The sequence below is a fragment of the Panthera onca genome, chromosome F1 (genome assembly GCF_046562875.1).
Source record: "Panthera onca isolate mPanOnc1 chromosome F1, mPanOnc1 haplotype 2, whole genome shotgun sequence".
In the NCBI taxonomy this organism is placed as follows: domain Eukaryota; kingdom Metazoa; phylum Chordata; class Mammalia; order Carnivora; family Felidae; genus Panthera; species Panthera onca.
The window spans coordinates 45,532,617-45,551,987 of NC_138355.1; the positions used below are offsets into that span (position 1 = coordinate 45,532,617).

A 19,371-nucleotide genomic window follows, 5' to 3' on the forward strand; every position below is an offset into this window, starting at 1 on the left:
TATTTGAAATATAAGAATAGCCAATTCAAGAGATTATATGTTGTTTGTGATGTAAACTTTGAGAATAAATAGCTTAGTATCCTCAGGAAAATAGATAGAAAGGACAGACTTTTTATATGTGGAAAGTATATTTCTGTTCTCTTTACAAGAAGTTATAGAGCTTGAATAGATGAGAATAATTTTAATATGGTGCCATCTCAGGAATTTGGGTTTTGATAATGCTAGTAATGAATAAGTAAAAAGTTGAACTTTCTCCTGAACTTAATGGGCAGGGATCATTATAATTTGTAAGTAGATAGGTAACCTTTTGTTCTGACAGAGATCTATTTATTACAAATGTCGCCAAGCACGTGTACCTCAGCACATTTAAACACTTGTGGTTGCCATTGGTGTGCCTGGTGCATTGGGAAGAGTAGAGGAGAGTGAGAAAGTAGGAAAAGAGGAAAGCACAGCAGAAAAAGATTGGATGATGGGAAAGAAAGAAAAGAAGTTCTTGTGGTAGCAACAGACTTATGTTAGTAACCACCTTGAATGCCACTTGGATGTACAAAGCAACATCTCTTACTTGGAATATGTGGGGCCTTCTTATGTTTTGGATTTGTAATATTTCTTGATTTTAGATAATTCCAGGAGAGCCCATTGATCTAGAAAGGACATACTTACTTGGATAACCTTGAGTTCAGCATTTTATGATGGTTGTTACCTTTCAAAACGTGAGTTAGTGAGAAACATTTCCTGAATACGTGGTAGCGGTGAGACTGCCTCGTCAACCTTGTGAGTGCGCATTCCGGTCTGGGCTGCCTTGGTTCTGTCTCCTGTCGGACCACCAAGCCGCCACCATTTGCAGTTCAATGGATCGCGCCATTATCAGGCATCATGTGCTACAGCGAGTCATTCTTTAGTTATTGCTGTGGTAAGAATGTTTAACATGCGAATAATGACCATTTTGAAATCCTCTAAGAGCACTGTCGTTGTTTGGATGCTTTCAGAGTTTAGATTTCTTGATAAATGATCCATCTACTTCTGGTGTCATTACTTACCAATGAATGAAGCCTAAATAGGTTTGGCTCTGCCACTTTTGTACTGGATGTAGACATGTCTTTTTATCTGTCTTAGAAAGAGATTGTAAGTGTTACAAACCGGGTTTTGATTCTTAGTGTTGTGTCCATAGTTACCGTTCTTTCCGTTTGACCGCTGTAGGTGAAGACTTCATAAAAAACTTAACCCAAGGTGAGACCTCTAAGCTGGACCTTGGGTTTGAGGAGTGGGATATAGCCGGATTGCCTTGGTGGTTTTTAGGAAACCTGAGGAACAACTATACACCTAGAAGTAATGGCTCAACTGATTTACAGACAAATCAGGTAAATGTCACATTTGAAGAGGAACTTTTTGTTTTCTTTTGAAAGAGTAACATTCTTGGTTGCTCTTGACCGACCACACATTGCATTCTGTAAGAATTCTCATTCAGTGCCACGACTTTAAGCACCATCTGTGTGCGCCTGATGCTCAAATCTGTATCTGCAGCCCTGACCTCTTCTCTTAAATGCCCACCTTCTATATTCAGCTGCCTACTCAACACCTTCACTTAGATGATCTGACATTTAACATGTTCAAACCAGATTTTTCTTTTAATTTTTCTTTTTCCCCAAACATTCCTATCCAGCCTTTCTTTTTTCACACGTCTACCTTCTATCCAGTAATTCTAGCCCAGTCCAAAGGGATATCATTGATTTCTTTCTCTGTCATATGCCGCATTCACGTTGTCAGCTCTTTACCCAAAACATATCCAAAATCTAACCCCTTTTATTACTTCCGGTGTCATACCCTAATGCGAGCCGTAATTATTCTCTTCCTTCATCTTATTTTATATTCTCCATTGCACTTCTCGCTTTGTAAAACTGTTACTCTGTTTTGTTTATGTATCTCTTGTCTGTTTACCCCTACTGAAATGTAAGTCCAGGGCTTTCGCATCATTTACCACTCTATTCTGTTACCTGGTACTTAGAACAGTATCTGACACGTAAAAGGCGTTCCGTGAGCATTTGCTCAGTAAATGAATGGGTATATAATGGTGGCAAAATAATAAGTTTTCTTTTAGGAATATTGGAGAAAAGCATGTCATAAAATATCCATAGTTGAATGTAGAAAGAAAGTCATATTTAAAGTTGTTTGGGAATTCAGAAAGAAGATTTGAGTTACTATCAGTATTTCTCATATTTTAATAAACATTATTGACTGTCAAGGAAATGATGTACCACAGTTAATAGAATGTCTTCTAGGTTCTCAGAATACCACCTTTGGAAAGGAGTTGAGGGAATGGATTCTATTTAGTTGAGCAGCTATGAGTCTTTAGCCTTTAAGCTCTTTAGTACCATTTCTCAAGTGTTATACTTGAGTTACTGTTAAAGTAGAGAATTCTTTGCCAGACTCCTTTATATCCACTCACGAGTTTATTATACATAGTAGATGTGAAGTAGATGTCTGGAATGAATAGATGTCCGTCGAAGAAAGAGGCAAGGTGTTCTTTGGAGATGTGTAGGGACATTGAGTTTTGGGTTCATTTTTATTGGTTCAGCATCACTGATAAGCGTCTGACTATAAACCTTTTTTTCTACTAGGATATAGGTACTGCCATTGTTTCAGACACCACAGATGATTTGTGGTTTTTGAATGAGTCTGTATCAGAGCAATTTGGTGTGGGAATCAAAGTTGAAGCCGCAGATACTGAACAAACAAGTGAAGAAGTAGGGAAAGTAAGAGACAAAAAGGTATGTTTGGAAACATTTCGCCTTGTTTGTATCTACGTGTACCTAGCATAATCTGTTCAGGTCTGGTATCCCAACCCTTTTGTACAACAGATGACTCACATAATTCCCCCCTTTAATTTCTTTTTTTAAAGTTTGTTTATTTTGAGAGAGAGGGCACGAGGGAGGGGAGAGAGAGAGAGAGGTAGAGAGAGAGAGAGAGAGAGAGAGATAGAGAAAGAGAAAGAAAGAACTCTAAGCAGGCTCCATACTGTCAGCATAGAGCCTGACGCGGAGCTCGATCCCGTGAACCGTGAGATAATGACCTCAGCCGAGATCAAGAGTTGGATGCTTAACCAACTGAGCTTTTTACTCATTACTTTTTCATGTTTTCCTGTATCCAGTTTTAAGAGTCACATTAAGTTAACCAAGGCTGTCTTAAAAACAGAATAGGACTGTTTGGGTGAAACTCCTCCTCCTTTAGAAGCAATAAGCTGCCCTTTCCTGCTTGTCTGATCTCTCACTGTGGAGTTGTTTCCTTAGGAGACCTTTCTTTGCTAACAAGGCAACGTTCTAAATGGCCACAGCAGCCTGTAGGGAAAGAAATTCTTATTTCTTGAACATCTCAGTGTCTTTCATAGCCATTTATATGTAAATGGAAATAGATGAGTTCTCCCTACGTATTTTAGAGTTTAAATAAGGGGAAAGAAGAGAGAACTCCAAATACACATGGTGTGAGCACACCAAGATGAAGCATGTGCTCAAGTCTCAAAAGAAATTGGACGCCAGATCCAGTGTCCGACATCGACAAGATTCTCAGTAAACATTCATTGAATAAATGTAGCAAAACACATACCCTGAATAGGGTCATTTTTTTAATTTAAGGGATTTTCATAGTAATTTGGGTTCCTGAAGGATATGCTGGTGTGTTTGTAGGCAGATAGATGCTTAGGTCCTGCTAGCCTAGTTGTATGTTGGGAGCATTAGAAGGGACTACAAGTGGCTTGAAGGAAGACAGAGGGGACATTTGGAAACTTCCATGGAGAGAGGTGGGACTTAGAATACTTGAACTTGCATGAGAAAGTTGCTATACTGAGGTCCCTAATTGAATCATAATTGGTTTTATTCCATTTACCAGATCACAAAGTAGGGTGTTGTTAGAATTTTAAATTCCAAATTTTAAAATTTAGAAGACACTTCCCACATTTCTTGACTTTCTGTGTCCTGGTCCATGGGCATGTTGTTACAGGGCAACCAGAGGATCACTTAACTAGGTTTACTTTTGAATATGAAAAGTAAAACTTTGAAATACTTTGTTTTCATTCTTGACATCTCAGTTCCTTATTTTATATAGTACTCTTCACTTCCGTTTTCTCGTGTAATTCTGAATGCCTACCTAGATTCCCAACATAAAAAAATCACATTTAATGATTTGTAGCTTTTCTACTCTGATATTGTTTATTTTCATTAAAGTCATACATTTGGGCGCCCTCTTCTATTTGATGACCTTTCTGGGTACTTTTTAATCATTTCTTCTACTAAAGTTCTGGCTGGGTGCATCTAGAATCATTTAAGCTATTTTCTTTCTAAGTGCTAGTGATGGAGGCAGAATGTAGTTTTAAATTGAAGCTCTTCTGTCTTTTTTGCTCTCAGGTTGTAACCTCCTGTAAACTAGGTGAACCTCACTAATGAGATGTCTTTGCCCTCATAGGTGATTGAAGTGGGAAAAAATGATGACCTTGAGGACTCCAAGTCCATAAGTGACGATACTGATGTAGAAGTTACCTCTGAGGTAGGGGTATCTAGTAAAAGAGCTGTTTTGCACCCCCCGCGTCTCCCAGTGTGTACGTTCCAGCACTGCACTTGTGTTGAAGAAGGCCATTTCCCCCATTTCTATCTCCCTTTCCTTGACGTTAAGACATGTTGGCTTCTTTATATTTTGTTACAGGTTTTTATTGGAATTTGGAGAAAGGGTGACTTAAGTGCCTGTCTGTATGCCTTTCTCCCTGCTGACGAAATTCTTTGGACCTGATGCAGTGGACACAGAGTTATTCAGAATAGTCCTGCACTGCTTTCCCCACTAGCCACCCCTCTGTAATCGTAAAGGTAGACTTATAAGCTATCTAAAATTCTTTGTCAAGTACAAAGATCATATTTTCAGTGCTTTGTTAGAAATCGACAAATGGAAAATGGCTTAATTTCCACACAGGTTTATATTCATGGAGGGCTAATCAATGAAAATGTAGTATTAAGCTGGAAAGGTAATAGGTATGGATTTGTCACCAAATGACAACTCAGGTTTAGACTCAAATGTATACCTTTTCTCTTTTCATGCTGGTTCCCCATTTTCCTTTTAGTGCTTCCCTTGGCTAACCCACCGTGGGAAGAAGGGTGGTGGGGGAAGGACAGGGGAGGAGAGTTTACAGTTTGCTGCTTGGGGATAGAAAAGTGGTATGTTGTCTTTGGTCGATCCTCCCCAACTCCTGGCCTGCCACTGTTGCCCTTATGGTAATTGACTGCAAATTATCTGTCTGCATATAGCTAAGTAATAAAGTAGAATATATTGGTCCGTTAAGGGTTCTTGACCATAACACAAATAGCAGAGATAAGTGTTTCCATCTTCATCAGACTTCTTTGGCTACTTGGGCCCAGAAAATCTATTAAGCAAATAGACTGTATTTTATCAAATCAAAGATGCCATTGAATTTAATAAGCCCTATTATTTTATGTACTACTAAAAAAGAAAAAGTGATGCCAGTTAGACTGTGACACACCATCAGTTATGAATTCCAAATCTTTACGAATCCCCTTTGAGTGTCTGGATAGCATTTCAGATGAGATGTGAGGATCTTAAGCCGGCAAGAGTGTTGTGAGGCTCCCTGAAGACCACCCAGTTTAACAGATGGTCGCGTCCCTGCCTCTTTGCCCATGAAATTGAGTTACGACTTCTAAACTTGAAGTGTGTGGCCTTTGTTCTGAAAGTAATCAAGTCTGCCTGTGTCCAGTCATTGATCCTGTCAGAGCCAGGCAATTAGCCACATTAAATACCCTTGACTTGTTCCAGGTAGCTACCTTCGCATTAAGCAAGACATTTAAAATTCATTGAGCTCCAGTATCTCCTAATTTGGTATCTACTAATTTGGGTATGGAGAAGTAGGAAAAAAGTTACGGGCATCCAAGGACAAGAACGTTCATTTTTCAGAGGGTATGGTTTAGGCGTATAGTTAGCTAGTGAGAGACCATGAGTAAATTTAGTAGTTTTCAAATCTCATTTTAATTTTAGCTTCCTTTTTTTGCCAAATTTTATATTTCTTAATTAGTGGGAAAGAATGAAAGTGTTCTCTTTGCTTCATTCTTTAGCTTCTTGCTCAGTAAGAGAGTTAAGTTGTACAAAGAAATGAACTAAAAAGAAGACAGCAGGGAAAAGCCAGCAATCAAAATTCCATCCAGATGAGATAGAATGCCACAATAATGAATTTAACTTTCTTAAAGATAGCTATATAAATCTTGACTTGAAAATGGCGGTTGTGTCACTATCATTGTAAAACTTGTCAAGACTTTCTTACACGTGGCTGTGGAATTTGCTCATATGAGAGGCTAGACCACCGATGGGGAATGTCCGGACTCTCACTAGCTTAGTGAGATGATGAGCCAGGGCCTACCCTCCCTTTTCCTCAGCTTCATGTTTGCCACGGAGTGAGTGTTAATTGGCTGCACTTGTCTTTGTAGGATGAGTGGCAGTGTACTGAGTGCAAGAAATTTAACTCTCCAAGCAAGAGGTACTGTTTCCGTTGCTGGGCCTTGAGGAAGGATTGGTATTCAGATTGTTCTAAGTTAACCCATTCTCTCTCCACGTCTGATATCACTGCCATACCTGAAAAGAAGGAAAATGAAGGAATTGATGTCCCTGATTGCCGAAGAACCATATCAGCTCCAGTTGTTAGACCTAAAGATGTGTATACAAAGGAAGAAAACCCTAAACTTTTTGATCCCTGCAACTCAGTGGAATTCTTGGATTTGGCCCACAGTTCGGAAAGCCAAGAAACCATATCAAGCACGGGAGAACAATCAGATAACCTTTTTGAACAGAGAACAGATACAGAAAACATGGAAGATTGCCAGAATCTCTTGAAGCCGTGTAGTCTGTGTGAGAAAAGACCACGAGATGGAAACATTATTCATGGGAGGACGGGCCATCTTGTCACTTGTTTTCACTGTGCCAGAAGATTAAAGAAGGCTGGGGCTTCATGCCCTATTTGCAAGAAAGAGATTCAGTTGGTTATTAAGGTTTTTATAGCATAGCTAACTCAGTGAATTGCAGAAAATATTAACAGGGCTAGGTCATGTTTCAAAATGTCAGTATTGAGCATCTCTACTCAGTGTAGCCCATTACATCTGTTTATTTATTTGGGTAAACATCTGTGTTCCCCAACATTTTTGCTTCTAAACTTATATGGAATTTGAGAATGAGTTCTTTAGAACTAGGTTGCCAATTTGGGGGACGCTGTTAACATGAAAAGATACGTTAAAGATACCACTTCATTCTCTCCTCAAAGATGAGGATCTGGGAGAAAGCAACTGCCAGTACTAACAAAAATACATTAATTCGCTCACTTACCAAATTATTTGAAGATTCACTATTTCTTTAGTTAATGGTATTCCCCATTCTTTTTTTCTGTTAGGGAATGTTATTAGGCATTAGGATCCAAGGTGGCTATTAGAAAAATACTAAAGCTAACAAAAGAAATAATAATAAATTTGATTAGTCAAGGTATGTAATGCTATATAGATTGTCGCAGTCAGGCTGCACGATTCAGATAAGCTAAAAGAAAAGTCTTGAAAAACAAGCGCTTTCTCCATGTGTGCCTAGAACAATGGTATGGAGCATTTTTGCTAACATACTCCTAAAAGAATTTTGAAAAAGTATATGTAACCTTTTGCACATTTTACACCATGAGGTATGTAATTAACAGACAAAGTTTCCTTTCTGGTGAGTTGTAGACCTCTGAGTAGCCAGCCTAAGACAAGCAATGGAACATTTCTGTCTCCTTAGAATGTTTCCCTTGTTCCTCTTTCCAAGCAGTTCCCCCTCCATTTCGTGGCTCTCATTCTAGGTTAGCTGTCCTTTTGCACATGTTTAGTGTGACATCTAAATTTTAAAAATACCTTTAAATACTTAGAAAGGGTACCCTATCCAATATATTGTATATGTGCCTTAAAAACATTTTTCTCAAAGCCTTGGAGCTGTAGGTTTCGTTGATTAAAGTTATAGAAAAAGTCCTGTCATATAAAGTAGCAAAGTTGTTCTCATTTTAAAATTCATCAGCCAAATCAGATTTCACTTTCAGTCAGAAAATGTTTGACTTTATTTTTAAAAATAAATGCATTAACACATTTCTGGCACAACCGTCTCAATTACAGTTCTAAGGTAGGTAAGGCATAGAATTTTTAACCTAAGCTCCCTTTGCTTTACTCTGTCCTCATTATCTTCTGAGAATCATTCCTCTGGAGGTTTTTTGTTGTTCTTTTATTGGATGCCTCTAGAGGGTTTTTACATTCTGAGGCAATGCCCCATAGTAAGATTTTAGATGGGTGAGAGGCAGCCTTTCCTTTGGAAATAGGGAGTTATGGCGGTTGTGAAAAGGATAATAAGAAAAATGGTAGATCTGAAGAAGCCTTATCTGAGCACATTAATCTTAGGACAGTACAAATGGAAGTTGAAGACCTTTAAGCTGATGTCTTTATACCTATCCCTGCCTGCTTTCTCCATGGAAAAATCTTGAAGTATGCCCAGGGGTATGCATATGAGATTTTGGCGACGAGGGCCCTACAATTAACAAATTTACTGATCCAAAAAATTACCTGGGTTGCTTGTTAAAACAGCCCAAGTTTAAAAAAAAAAAAAAAAAAAAAAGCCAAACTCAAACCCCCTCCCCCCACTTTGCCCTGGAGTTTCCATTTGAACGTGTGTTCCTGGAAGCTGATTCAAGTGGTCCACAGACCACACTTTGGGAAGCCCTGCCCTAGAAGGAAGGGTTTTCCCAGTTACAAGAAGTAGAATGAACAAGATCATTTTTAGCAGGATATTTAATTTTCTGAGGGGGAGTTTTGTTAAAAGTTCTAGAATTTTAAAACTAGAATGCACTCATATACTCAAGCCCCTGTTATTTTGCACTTGAGGCTAAATTTAAGGTTAAATGACTGTCAAAAGTCACAGCTAGTGATGCAGCTATTACTAGAATCTAGGGAACTTGTAGTAAGTCTCTAAACCATGCTCACTCTCTTGTCATTGTTTGTTAAATATATAAAGTGGGATGCTTCTCGAATTTGGGGTAGCTCATCATCCTAAAATATTGCAGAATGTGACTTGCAGCCAAACTAGGACTTTAGAGAGAGTAATAACTTTTAACACTTTCTCCCCAAAGAAAAAGGCCCTATAAACGTCAGGCTTTCTTCTATAATCAGATGTCCTCCCACAGGGAGGACAGATAAAGGTGCAGAGGAGCCTGATCCATTGTCTCCAGTATTGTTCCTTCTTGGGGAAGGAAGTTAAGTTTCTGGCTCTCTCTAGGCATCAGGGACAAGGGTTTGTTTTCCTTCTAGAAGTAGAACGAGTCCTTTGAGTTTAGTGTTTTGTTAAACCATGGTAAATGCTCCACCACTCCTGCAATTTAAATGGCTTTTTCCCCTATTTTCTCTCAAGTACTACTCTCTTCATAATAGTTTGATAGCCCTCAATTTTGTTTGATTTTGCCAGTTCGGGGCTTTTGCAAATGGTAACTTAAAGGAGGGACAGGGAGAGTTGGGGATCTGCACTTGTACCCTCTGATTCCTCTTATGAAAAGTTGCAGGTTTTTTTAGAAAATTAAAAAATGGGAAAATTTTGTGTTTGTAGATATTTGATGCCAGTTTTGGTACATCCTTGCCTAGCACAGGATCCTCTTTTGCTACTCAGCTTTCCTTCTCCCCCTTGCTCACCTGGGTTTTATACTGTCCCCGTTACCACGAAATACTTTGCGTAGAACATCCCAAGCTGTATGTTTGAGCTGTGAGTGGTATAATAACCTGGACTCGGGTTTCCTGGATCTCTGATGAGAGCCGAGAGCCGTGGGACTGACTGCAGCTGTTACAGAGAAACGAGTGATAGTATCTGCAGGAGGAGGCAGCTGGTATTTCTCGGTAGCTTATCTGAAATCTGGGATGCCGCTTCCCCTGCACATTGTTTCCTTCATCCCGGATCCCTATCCTGTGTAATCACCCCTGGGAGTGTAGGATAGCAAGTAGGACTTGTCATTCCTTGGGGTAGAATGGGTGAAGAGTCCTACAAAGGGCCACGTAACGCTATCAGAGCAGTTCGTTACCTGCATCTTGATTTGTTTTTGGTTTTGTTCTCTTTTTTTTTCATGCTACTGCGGTACAGGTATATTTTACTCACTGCCGGTAAAGCAAGACATAGTTTGTACGTGAAGTCTTCATAGTTTTACTTCTGCCGGGTAAATTCCTAATTTCCAAACACTACTATTTATCTTTTAGTTGTATTTAGGGTGGACAGTGTGCTCTGGTGTTCTGGAAACAGTGCCAGTTTACCGCTCTTTTTTTAGCAGCCCGTCTGATTTGTCTCCTTTTCTCCCTTTTCACTCCCAGATGCTTGAGTGGAAATCTTGATTGTGAGGAGGGATCTCTTAAAGGGGGTGCCAGTGGAGTTTAACTTTTCTGCATCATGCCATAGATTTGTGATCAATGAAATCATACCATATTAGCACCAAATTTCTTTTTCTCTTTCTTTCTTTCTTTCTTTCTTTCTTTCTTTCTTTCTTTCTCTCTTTCTTTCTCTCTCTCTCTCTCTCTCTCTCTCTCTCTGTGTGTGTGTGTGTCTTTGTCTTTCTTTTTCTTTCTGTCTTTCTAAGTAATCTCTATCCCCAATATGGAGCTTCAACTTCTGACTGAGACCAAGTTGCATGCTCTACTGAGCCCAGCCAAGCGTCCCGGCATCAAATTTCTTATTTTAATTACCATTATTAATATTTATGATCAGGTTACCCTGGACAGAAAATTCAGAGCAAAAGTGACAAATCTTAAGAAACAATGAATTTTTAGGTTACAGCTAAAAATGTCTCCTGTCTCATTAACTCCCTGTACTTGCACTGTACTTATAATATTTGCTATGCTTTTGTATTAAATACTTAAATCAGACTTTATAAAAATCTTAAGACCAATGCATATTGCCATTTTTTCGTAGTCCATCTATGGAATATCACAGGTTCTCAGTCCTAGGCTTGAACAATGGGTCAGCGTCTAGCCAAGCCAGCCTACAAACTGCCATGAACTTTTCTAATATAAGATGGAATCACTGCCAAGCATTTGAAATATGCAGTTGTGTTTTAATAATAATTTATGTATATTTAGGTGTATATAATGCTTTGTAGGACATTGTTTTATTTGTGAGAATTTTTAATGGTCAGGATCATTTGTAACCTTTTTTTTTTTTAATGTCAACTCAATGCAATATTTGGCTCCTTTGAAAAGTCATTAATGAGAAATTGGTGAATGCTAGATCTTGGGTTCTGCAGAAGTATTGTGTTATCTCTTGGTTCTCTTTAGAAAGGAGGAATCTTGTTAACCAGTTATTTGCCCGACCCCCCCCCCCCCCGCCCCGAGAGTTATGTGAACTTTGAACTATATGCCTTTAGATACTGTGAATCTGTTGTTTTCCATTTAGCCAAGTATCTACTTAAATTGTTCATCAGAGCCCTAAAGAAGAATTTACTTTGATGGTTCTCTTCATTCATGGGTGTGTATATATGTATGTACATACACTATCAAGACTGCTAATGCCTTTGCTGAAAATGGCTATAAAATAGGAACTAGCTGTGTTTAGGATCTGCACTTCAAAGAGAAAAAACCTGTAAGCTCTCCCCTGTGCCAAAAGCAAAAAGTGCAATGTTTACAAATGTCTGGAATTTTGCACTGCCGTAGGGTATGCTGAGGTTACTTTGCTGGAATGGTCCGGAAGGTGATTAATGGAGTTGCAGTTCAGCGTATGAGGAGAGATACTGAGGGTCTACAGCTGAACTGAGGTAGTGGTTCAAGTGACTCCCTGGCCTAATTTGGGGACAGTTTTTCCAGACTGCTTTGGGACATCCTTTCCGTGGACAGAGCTTTCCTCGGTCACCATTGCTACATTCGTCCTTTACAGGAGCCGCCAGATCTCTTCTCACCTGTGGGAGATTGTATCCTAAGCATTTTGAGATCTTTTGATAGAATGAACGTGCAATCCCAAGTAATGCCATTACTGGTGCGTGTGACCTTGTTAAAGAAAATACAACCTTAAAAAACACTCGGGTTTACTGTACCTCCGTCAGAGCCTTTTGAATGACTGAAAATGTTACAGAGAAGTGTATCTGCAGCAGAAGTAGCTGATATATCTCTTGGTAGCTTATCCAAAATCAAAGATGTTGCTTGTCCTGCAGATTGTTTTCCTTTATCCAGGATCCTTATTTGATACCTTCTGGGAACATAGCACAGCAAGTGAGAGTCCTCATTTCTTGGGGTAGAATGGGTCAGGGATCTTGAAAAGGGTCAAGTGCTATAGAGTAATTCCTGTGTCGGAACAGTCGCTATCATTCGGCAAATACTTTCTTGAAAGTTGACATAATCACTAGAACACTGACACCTATCAGGACACCTAATGTCTTATCCTAAGGCATTTTTTTTTTTTTTTTTTTTTAACAACAGCTACCTTGGTGTCCTACCTTTCCTCTTCCTTCTTCCCTTACTGTTGCTCTTTTTTCCTCAGAGTTCAAAGAGGTCTGCTTCTGGATACTGCTTTTATACCAAAGGCCTTCTGTATCACCCCCTGGGTGGTTGTACCTACAGTGATCTTTAGATAAGATTCCTCTTTTCCAGTCAGTCTGGGGGAGTGTTTCTGTTGGAGAGTTAGGTGGCAGATTCTAGCAATCAGGAGGGGAAGCTGTGACATCAGAGCTACTGTCTAATAAAAAACAACTCGTAGTTTAGTTTAGGTTTCCTTTGTGTCCATGATGGGAGAACAGGGAGGGCAATCAGGGCCACTGTTGTCTCCGCACTAAGAGATTGAGGCCAGCCTTCCCCTTTCCTACAGGACTTTTTTCCCCTTCAGTTTGCCTTGCTTTTTCACTCCTTTTAAAATAATCAAAATGTCTCCTTTTGGGTTTTTTTCTTTCCTCCTTTTAAAAATAATAGAAAATGTTTTAAAAGGGGAATGAAATGTTTCTGGCCTCCTCAGCACTTGGCAAGGTAGAAGTTGTAAGCAGCCTTTGAACAGGACTCTGTCCTTAGTCTGTAGGCACTATTATGTGCCTTTTGGGTAGAGATAAGGAGTAAGATCATTCCACCCTCTGTGGTCCTGGTCTTGACCTTCTTAAGCCTCAGTTTTTCTCATCTGTAAAATGAATACTTGTACTACCCTTTTTCTACCTCATAGTTTGTTATGGAGATAAAGGATGCGGGAGCAACCTAACCTGTAAATTGCTTTAAATAAGATGTTAAGAATTGTTAACCAAGCTCTGGGGTATGTATTCAGAATACCTCATGTTCTGGAAGCCGAGCACAAGCTCCTCTCTATGCCTGCCTAGCAGAGCCTATGTTGCTTCCTTATACCCATGCCTCTAGCCCATCTATTCTTTCCTTGCTATGAAGCTCTTGACTAGAAAAGAGGCCATCTCTAGGTTCTGAGAGAAGTGTGTGTAAATTTGGATAGTAGATACAACTGCCACGCTATGGTCTTGATCCACGAAAATTTTCTACGTGCACTTGAGTAGGTGGCCTAAAATGCACTGCCAATACGCCGAAAACAGGCAGTTTTCCAAATAACGTATCTCATCAGGTAGCATAACCGACAGGAGTGTAGCCAATGTGCTTGCATCGCGTGGAAGGAAAAAAGCAACTTCAAGTAACTGAATGTGGCCAGCTTAGTAAATGGGGAAAGGAGACAGCTTCATGTGTTCTCATCTAGTCCTTTTAAGCGCCAATAAAATAGCTCTGTATCTTTTTGGTTTTTGCACTATGTAATGCTTTTAATCCCTGTTGATTCTGTTGTGCCTTTTTGTGTATTAAATATTTTTCGTTTTGCCGTTGTGGTGTCATTATTGGGGAAATTTGTATATAACAGAATCTCACTTTTTGTTTTTATATGCAGTCTTCTGTCTGATTTGGGGACGGAGAGAATAGAATTTGCCATAGAAGTTGCTGTACTTAATCAGTAGTGACTTTGATAGTTTCCACCATTCACCTATTAGAGTATTGTATTTCATTTTTAGGTTCCCAGTCCTTCAGTTTCTTTTTAAAAAAAAATTTTTTTTTTAACATTTATTCATTTTTGAGACAGAGAGAGACAGAGCATGAACGGGGGAAGGTCAGAGAGAGAGGGAGACACAGAATCCGAAACAGGCTCCAGGCTCTGAGCTGTCCGCACAGAACCCGACGCGGGGCTCGAACTCACAGACCGCGAGATCATGACCTGAGCCGAAGTCGGACGTCCAACCGACTGAGCCACCCAGGCGCCCCAGTCCTTCAGTTTCTTTTCTGAAACTGAAAAGATTTTGCAGAGTCGCTTTGAACATTGAGCTAGTTAGGTCAAGTGGAATTTCCCCAACTATAGCCCTTGAGAATTAGAGAATGTATCATACCTGCATGTCTAGGGTGATTTGAGACAAGCCTGCCTTCTAGGCACCAGTCTGTACCTAACTCTTCTGAGCCCACGACTGTATCGCCTTGTCTGTCGTTGCTACTGGAGAGATTTCAAATGGTGAGGTGACAGATTTGCCTCTCCTGAGTTGACGGAGACATGCTAGGTGCAGGCTTCTATTTTGTGTTTCGGATTGGGGCTAGTTCAAGAGGTAGTGAGGGTTTGCCACAGAGTACACATTAATTTATCACTTCCATGCCTAACGTTTGCTGAGGTTTTTAGATTGGGGGGATTCTAGCCCTCCTTGAAAAGCTAACGAAACTTAGGAAATTCTTATAAAGAAAGCACATTTTACGTTCATTTTCAGTAGCTTCATTGAAACCACTGGTCTGTGGCCCTCCTGTTCTGTTCTTTTGAGGGATATCAAGACAACCTGTCCACCAGAGAGCTTGCTAGCCCACGTTCTCAGAAGGTCATGTCCTCCCAGCTGGGACCGTTAAGGTGAGTGAAACTCAGGTCAGTTGTCCTGAGCTCAGGGCCACTGCAAAACAGACACGGATTGGTGTATGCTGCACAGCTGTTGGGGACACACTTCGTAGGCTGTCTTATCTAGAGTTATGTAATATGTACCTGTATGAGGAGCTCCTGGGAGTGTGGGGTGATACTGGAAATACTGGGGATAGCATTTAAAAATGAAAAAAAAAGGAGGAGGAGCATTAGAACCAAGGATGAAGCCAGTTTCCGTGTCCACAACCCTTTCCACGTTTTGTGACCCCTTTAAGGTACTTTGTGTGGATTCCAACTGCATAACATGTTTTGTTTCCTGGATTTTTGCATCCTACTTAACCTGGTGCTGCAAGCTGAATCATTGTTGAATGTAGTCTGGGGCTAGAGTAAGGCGAGCTGAAACTAGTCACTGATTCAAATTGGCATTCGCAGACAAATGCCTAGTTGGTGCTTGATGGCTAGAATTTTTTTTTTAAGTTTATTTTTTGGAGAAAGAGAGCACAAGTGGGGGAGGGGCAGAGAGAAGGAGACACCGCATCCAAAGCAGGTTCTTGTGTCATCAGTGTAGAACCCGATGGGGGCCTCCAACTCGAGAGCCATGAGATCACGACCTGAGCTGAGATCGAGGCAGATGCATAACTGACTGAGCCACGCAGGCACCCCCGTTTGCTAGACTTTGCACAAATCCACCCTCTAAAGGTATCACAAAAATCAGTGCTATTAGAAAGATTGCAGGTCATTATGGGTTTGGGGATGCAGGGATAATCTCACTACATACCGTCCCAACCCTGAACTCATGTGGTTAATACTTTCTTTTTGCTTTGTTTCCTCTTCAAAATAAAGCATGGGAGTTCAATTCGGTCAATAAATACTTATTTGATGTTAATCTGAGCCAGATCCTGCTTGGCACTGGGAATAGCACAGTGAATCAGGAAGCTCCCTCAGTTGCCCGCGGTCTGCGCTGGAGGTAGGGATGGGGGCAGTATGCACACGGGCCAGGCAGCGGCAGTGGAGGAAGTGGCTTTGATGGTTCCATGTGACCGGAGCCAAGGGTGTGATGGGAGAAGTGCCGAGAGACGGCCCTGGGGTGTGATGCGGGTGGGCTATGCCAAGCCAGGAAGGTTGAACCTTATCCTGAAGGCAGTGGAGAGCCATTTAAGGATTTTAAGCGGGAGTGTGACATCTCATTTGCATTTTGGGGAGCTTTGGGTACATTGTTGAGAATAGACTGAAGTGCCAGGCAGAAGCAGGGATAACAGGTCCTGGCAGCAACCTGGGCTGGAAACAATGTTCCTAGAGTGATGGCAGTAGACCTGGCAAGAACAGTAGATAGCACTTACTGAGCGTTTAGTGGGTGCTGACTGGGCATTTACTAGTCCCATCGGGTATTTAAGGCTTAGAGGAAGTAAGTAACCTGTCTGAGGGAATGAACCTAACTGACCGAATCGAGTCAGTGGTTAAAACTATTGTGTCTGAGACAAAAGCCCAAAAGAAGAAGTATGGGGAGTTGATGGAAACCCAGGCGGAAGGGACGAAGGGACGGGACGAAGGGACGCACTTCCTGAATGAATGCCTGGGGCTGTGAGGGCAAAAAGGGAGGAGTCAGGGATGGCTTGGGCAGTTGCACGGAGATCAAGAATATGGTAAAAGGGTAGGTTTGTGGTGGTGGTGAGGTAGGAAAAAGCGATGAGTTTTGGACGTGTTGACTTTGTGCGTATGAGAGATCCAAAGGGAAGTGGAGACACTTGGGCTGTCTCCAAATACTAAGCACCTGTCACTTATCTTGTACTTTGTAGGTCCCAGGGACGCTGTGCTGAAACTGAGGAACGTGGTCCTTGCTCTCGTGGCTTCGGGAAACGGGCTAGGCAACACGTAGGGTTAGTGTCGCGCGTGTTCTGTTGGGGGCACACGTGCTGCTGTGGGAAATACAGAAGAGGGGCCTGATCTAGTCGAGAGTTCAGGAACAGCCTCCTTGAAGAGTCGAGAAGCCGAGAGCTCAGGGAAGGACGGGGGTTGGGAGATGGGGGAGCATCGAGGTAAGAGCAAACAGGCAAGGGCCTTGGAGCTCATGGTATCTGGCAGACTGGAAAGTTTAGTGTGGTTGAAAGCAGGGAAGGAGAGCGCAGTCCCTCGGGGGAGGCAGTTGGTGGAAGGATTTGAAGAGAATGGAGGAAGTCCGAAGCAGGAAGTCTGGGGAAGAGGAGAGAACAGACTAGAGAAACTTGCTAGGTGATTGCCTGCCTGACACTAGCGGGTCTCCGGACCAGGGCTCCTCAGCCTTAGCACGATGGACATTTGGAACTGGGAGATTTTCTGTTGTGGGGACCGGTGTCCTGGGCATTGTAGCATCCCTGGCCTCTATTCGCTAGATGCCAGTAGTGCCCCTTCCCCAAGAAAAACTGTCCGCAGGCACTGCCACGTGTCACTTGAGGAGAGAATTACCTCTGGCTGAGAGCCAGTAAGCCCAGCCGCTGAGCACTTCAGGAGAAAAATCATACAACTTGCAGATTGCTGTTACGACGCATTCACGTCCCCAGCCTGGGCTCTCAGTTCTCCCTGGTTCTCCCGTTCCCCTAACAGTTGATGTTTCTACCCTCGAAGATAGGAAGGAGAAAGTGAAGACAAGTTGTTATTTGACTTCTTTAAGTCTCAGCTTCGTCATGGGATAATAGATGTTAAGTCAGCACCTATAAAGTGTTCAATGTTATCTATCATCATTATTTCTGGGAGGGGCTGATAGGAAATGGACAGGCTGAACGAAGTTGAAAGATGGTATGGTAGGAGTGGACTGAGAGCAGGAACGACAGGCCGCTGTGTTCCAAGATAGACTGATGTTCTTTTTTATTTTTTAAGGTTTATTTTTGAGAGAGAGACAGGCAGAGCGTGAGCAGGGGAGAAGCAGAGAGAAAAGAAGGCATAAAATCGGAAGCAGGCTCCAGACTCCGAGCTGTCAGCACAGAGCCTAACACGGGGCTCAAACTCACGAACCGCGAGATCATGACCTGAGCTGAAGTCGGACACTTAACCGACCGAGCCACCCAGGCACCCCTAGAACAATGTTCTAATCAAGACTTCCAAGATTGTGATAGATGGTGTCATCAAATCATCTGCCACTTCTCTCCACCACGCTCCAGAGAGGGTGGGTAGTGCTCCGTGCCCTGGTGGCACCAGGCCTGTCCATGAAATGTCAGCGGGAATGAAGTGTACTGCTTCTGAGCAGAGGTTCGGGGGACATTGCGAGGGTCAGTCAGGGCTTCTTCCCTCAGCATGAGGCTAGTGCACCCCAGAATGAAGGCTGCCCTGTAGTCTGGCTCCAAGATCGACGAGAACAGGGAGCAGAGCTGCGGCTGTCCTGCAGTGGGCAGAGAAACAAGACTTGGGGGGTGTGCTACTGACTTAGTCTGAGCGGACTGGCACAAAGGTGGGCAATCCCAGGTGAGGGTAGGTGCCAGGCATGGCATGGAGTGAGCAGTTCAAGCATCATGGAAGAGGAGTTTTTTGATGTTGAGTTGGTCAATGAGGAAGGGTCCTGTGAGGCTGGGGGTGATGGATGGGTCATTCCTGTGGCGTCGATATCACCCAGGATGTTGGCAGGATTGTGGGAACCCAAAATCAATAATGAGTGAGCAAAATATCTGGAAGGTAAGCAGATGGCACTATAAAGGAGGTCTAAGTCTCAAAAGAGCAGAGATTTCTGTGTGGAGGGATAGTAGTCTGGATGCGGTCAGGGAGGCCCGTCTTCTCTACTGAAGGTGGATGGGGTTTGAAGAAATGACTGCCAAGGTTCCTTGGGGGAAAGCCAGGTATCTATCAATCATCTATTTATTTTTGAGATAGTGTGAGCAGGGGAGGGGCAGAGAGAGAGGGAGACACAGAATCTGAAGCAGGCTCCAGGCTCTGAGCTGTCAGCATAGAGCCTGATGAGGGGCTCGAACTCACGAACCATGAGATCATGAGCCGAAGTCAGACACTTAACCGACTGAGCCACCCAGGTATCCTTTAAGGCTTAAAGAAACAGAGGAAAGCAAAAGAGTATATGGATGCAGGCAGGGGGATGTTTACCATGAAACAGTTCATAGAGTCGTAGTTCGTAACTTGCTTGGGGTCAAGGGGTGGGTGCTCTGGATCGCCTCTTGAGAGAAAGGATATACACGCATGTCAAATCTTACGTGCAAACCCAGGAGGTTTTGACTACAGTTTAAACTATAACTAATGAACGCATTTGGTCTGGGTAACCCCATCTTGCCTCCTCGCACTCTGGGACTCTTCCCTTCATCGTTAACCTTTAAAAGAGTCACTGGTGGGAAATAAACCATGCATTCGAATCAAGTTAAAGAAATGTGAGACTTCCCGGGCCCTAAATTGGGAAATTTTAACTCAGAAACTCCAGCTTTATACTGCTCAAAACTGGGTAAAGCTGCTACCTAAATATGGGATGCATTTTGGCAAAAATTG

General features: G+C 42.0%; 1 protein-coding gene across 1 annotated transcript in view; it reads left to right on the top strand.

Annotated features, from left to right (window-relative positions):
- Positions 1-13,854, top strand: part of MDM4 (MDM4 regulator of p53) — a 42,895-nt gene extending 29,041 nt beyond the window's left edge. The window contains exons 8-11 of the mRNA XM_081791918.1: positions 1,201-1,361; positions 2,619-2,768; positions 4,456-4,536; positions 6,474-13,854. Of these exons, the coding sequence (XP_081648044.1) occupies positions 1,201-1,361; positions 2,619-2,768; positions 4,456-4,536; positions 6,474-7,046 (965 nt within the window). The 3' untranslated portion in view covers positions 7,047-13,854. The remainder of the gene's footprint in view (positions 1-1,200; positions 1,362-2,618; positions 2,769-4,455; positions 4,537-6,473) is intronic.
- Positions 13,855-19,371: the final 5,517 nt, after the last annotated feature.